At 37.0% G+C, this 3,806-nt stretch overlaps 1 protein-coding gene across 1 annotated transcript; it reads right to left on the bottom strand.

Annotated features, from left to right (window-relative positions):
* Nucleotides 1-1,763: 1,763 nt before the first annotated feature.
* On the bottom strand, nt 1,764-3,345 carry LOC132031685 (F-box protein At3g07870-like). The gene is made up of 3 exons (XM_059421626.1): nt 3,098-3,345; nt 2,288-2,779; nt 1,764-1,863 (listed from the first exon to the last, which is right to left on the bottom strand). The coding sequence occupies exons 1-3, from the start codon at nt 3,343-3,345 to the stop codon at nt 1,764-1,766; spliced, it is 840 nt and encodes a 279-aa protein (XP_059277609.1).
* Between the last annotated feature and the right edge of the window lie 461 nt (nt 3,346-3,806).

The following is a 3,806-nucleotide window of genomic DNA, read 5'->3' on the forward strand; positions in this document are numbered from 1 at the left end:
TTACGAAACCCTATCGACCCCGCACAACGACGGCTCGTCGACGGGTTCGACGACCCGTCAATCATGGCCCGGTGTCCTGCATTTTTCGATTCGGGCCGTATCGCGTCGATTCGATTCGCTCAACTCCTAATCCTGTAAATCACCAAGAATGCCTGCTGGTACCATTGCACACAAGGTAAAACACTTTCTATCTCCAAAACTCAGGCTCGGGTCTCAATTCCTAAGGCACTCTCAACTAGGATATCATAAGTCTTACTATGACAAAAACAAGGGGCGTAATAATTTTGTTATGCTTTGGTTAGCTGTGGCTTCTCAAGAGACAGGTTCTTTTTGATGTATGACATGATGAGTTCACAGCATGCTTTTACAGAGTGTCATATTGTTTTCAGTTTCAGTCTAATTATACCTAGCAGGTTGTATACGGGTGCCTAGCTCGGGCACTAGTCATGGCCCATCGGTTTGGGTCGTGACATTGATCCTGCCAAATTTCTAATTTTTTTGTTGAGAATCATCCTTTACGATGTGTTTAAACATATACAATTTGGATTTCAATACTGTTAGAATGATGAAAAAGGATCTCAGAGTTTACTTTCCAATTGCTTGGCCTTTGCTTCCGTAACAGCTTCAGTATGCTCACGTGGTTTAGCATTGAAATTATCTATTTTGCTTGGTTCCTCACGAGAATGAACTTCCTTCAAATATTCAAGAAGCCTGGTCGATGGTTGAACAGGTTTCTGGTTTACTTGAGTTATCTTGGATTTGCAAGCCATACGTAGCGCCAGAGAACTTGTCAGGAATAACAATATATTCTGACTTTCTTTTCGAACTTCTCTTTGACAAATGTTTTGGTTTTACCCTAAGATGTCTCATCGAGATCATAGGGAGTTGCATCAAGATTCCATATGCTTTGTGTCTTTGAGATAATGTTTTGGATCAAATCTTTCTACTATATGGAAGTTTATGTGTATGATTTTATTACTCATTTTTTTTTTCAAATGTTCAGTTTGAATAGGAGTTGAAAGCTTTGACTGGAAATTGACATGTTTGCAAAGCTTTTTTCTTTGTTTTACAAAGTTAATCCATTTCTTAAGCTTTTTGTTTTCTTTTTTCTTTTTCAATAATGAGCATCTATAAAATTTCAAAGGCATAATACATAAACAGGCCCTCAAACTTGGCCTCAGCTGCCAACAAAATACTCCAACTTTGAGAATGCACATCTAGACACTCCAACTTTGAGAATGCAACCGTCCAATAGACGTGGTAGGCCTTCTAAGAAGAGAAGTGGCTCTAGAAACTACCAAAGAAATCAAAACTCCAGATGGAAACCGGAATAGGAATATGGGACAAGATGATAAGCTTCCTAGTCCTATTGAAACTTCAATCAGAAGATGTTTAACAACTCCTGCATTTGATGTAAGACAATTATTAATTGAGAAGGCAAGAAGAGATATCCTCAGGAAAATGGAAGAGGTAAGGTTGGCTGCAGCTGTAGAGGCCGAGAACAAGAGAAAGGAACATGCAGAATTTAATGAATCCAGTGAAAGAGCAGGCTCAGAAAATGCCTTTCATCATTCAGAACTGAGGAAAACTGGCTCCTGAATGATAACCGTCTCGGACCCTAACTTGCATGATTTTGACAAAGATAGGCTTGTATTGTCTGATCCGCGAAGTCATCTCTGTGAATCCATTCAAGATTCACATCAGCTACTTAAGTTCAAAAACAGACAATGAATTTGGACTCGTAAACTGGCTGGATTCAGGTTTTACCAAGCAAAAATAGACAGATTCACTTCACACCAGGTGAGCATCTCGGGGTGAATAGCAAGTGGAAAGTAATTCCTGAGATCCTTTTTCATATTCATCCTAACAGTATTCCAATTCAAAGAGTATAGGTTTAAATACACAGCAAAGGATGCTATAATTTTCAAGTGCATGTTTTAAATGTTAAAGTTTGATATCAAGCATATATTGATACATTAAGAAGATCACATAATCTTTAAACATGTACTGAAACTCAGAACAATTTTAACCATCAAGATTAACTCATAACTATTTTAGAAAAATGAGCAACAAAGTACTAAGAATGGAAAACAAAATGAAATGGCACTAAGAGGACACATTACTAATACATATATGTTAAAACAGATATGACTAAGATTTTCAACAAGAAGGTATTTGACAAGTTTGATGATCTAATTTTGCTGAAGATCTGCCGGTGGGATATCAATCCAATTAAGGCAGCCCACGTGAATAGTTGTTTGAAAAAAAATTAGGCATCCTTTGAAACCTTAGTGTCCTAAAAACACCATTTTGAGGATCATATGAAACCAGATATCCACCTTTGTACTCGAGCAAAGGTTTTCCATTCTTCAACAGGCATACAACTTTCACGAATGGCTGCACATATTGTAGGACAGAATTTGTTGGTGTATAAGCTCCAATTTTGAACTCCTTTACCCAAGACTCTTTCACATTGTATTCTCTCATTACCCAAGTTTCTAATCCTCCCCCATTAAAGCGATGAGAAATTAGAGCAACAGCAAGACAACCTCCAAGAACTGCTAGTTGAAACTGAACAATTCTTGGGTTTACACCAAAATCAACCTTTGGTACCTCTCCAAATACCTCATCTGCTAAATCAAACGAAACGATAAGCCTATCAGAATGTCTGTAATACATTCCAAATAGAGTCAGCCAATGCATCTTTCCATTTAACATAATTGCTTGTGAACTTGAATCAATCTTGTAACCAACTTTCCTAATACTTGTCCATCTGGTGCTACCAAGAGTAAGTAATTCAACATCTGAAATACAAATTGGATAGTTCTTGATCTTGATAAACTTGTACTCTTTGGTAATAGGATGAAAATCAAACCCGAAAACCAATTCTTATAGGTGAGGTTCTACTAATATAGGTAGCTCTTTATAGTCCCTTGTAAAAGGATTTTACACATAAAGTGAATTACTAAACAGAATACCACGTATGACCAATAATCTTTGACATGAACCAACCACTTCAAATACTGGCTTAGAGTTTGCAAAAGGGGTGCTGATTTTTCCTCACAACCCCTTCTTCTGTACCATGATCAGAAAATACAGTTGACTACGCTCGTGAAAGATAATGCAAGGATCGGTCTTTACTGCACAGGACAGGTGCAAATTCACTAGCTCTGGATCATGAGACAAGTTATAACACGATTTTCGATCAAACGTGAATTGAAGTAAAGATGTTATGGGAAGCCTGGAAGCAATGTCAAGGACAACTTCTTGAGGCAGGCGATCAAATCCATATCTGGAGGGAGCTTCATCAGCTTGACAATTCCGTTTCTTGGTTTGTGTATCCATAACACATACAAATCAATAGGTACACAAAGTTGAATATAAACAAAAGAAGTAGGAGGCCTGGATATATATTTGGGAACTCTCTAATTATTATTCTTATAGCCACTAATATGTTGTTGAGGATATCTGTTGGAATTAATTCACTTTTCCTTTCGCCAACTGTCTTCCTAGTTTTTCCAGAGCATCTTTTTGGAACTTGTACTGCCTTTAGTGCTTACTTTAGATTAAACATAATTTAGTTCTTTTGGTAAAAGAAAAAAAAGTCAAACAGCCATTTGGTTATTTGTTACACTCTCGACTCGTACCATATTACTTGTTCACTTTCTCCTTTACACGCCTCTTAAGAAATCATAAATAAGAAGGACATTTTTACTGATTTACCCTTCTTACTCTTTTTAATAAGCTCTTTATGTGCCTTATCCAGCAATACCAAGTATGCTTCAAAATAAAATCAAGTTGATGAA

This window comes from Lycium ferocissimum, chromosome 9, assembly GCF_029784015.1.
Source record: "Lycium ferocissimum isolate CSIRO_LF1 chromosome 9, AGI_CSIRO_Lferr_CH_V1, whole genome shotgun sequence".
Classification (NCBI taxonomy): domain Eukaryota; kingdom Viridiplantae; phylum Streptophyta; class Magnoliopsida; order Solanales; family Solanaceae; genus Lycium; species Lycium ferocissimum.

Coding starts and splice junctions, on each gene's coding strand:
- LOC132031685 (XM_059421626.1), bottom strand. CDS start 3,345: ATGGATACACAAACCAAGAAACGGAATTGTCAAGCTGATGAAGCTCCC. Junction 2,780..3,097: donor TTTCACGAGCGTAGTCAACT/GTATTTTCTGAT, acceptor TACTCTTGGTAG/CACCAGATGGACAAGTATTA. Junction 1,864..2,287: donor GGTGTTTTTAGGACACTAAG/GTTTCAAAGGAT, acceptor GAATACTGTTAG/GATGAATATGAAAAAGGATC.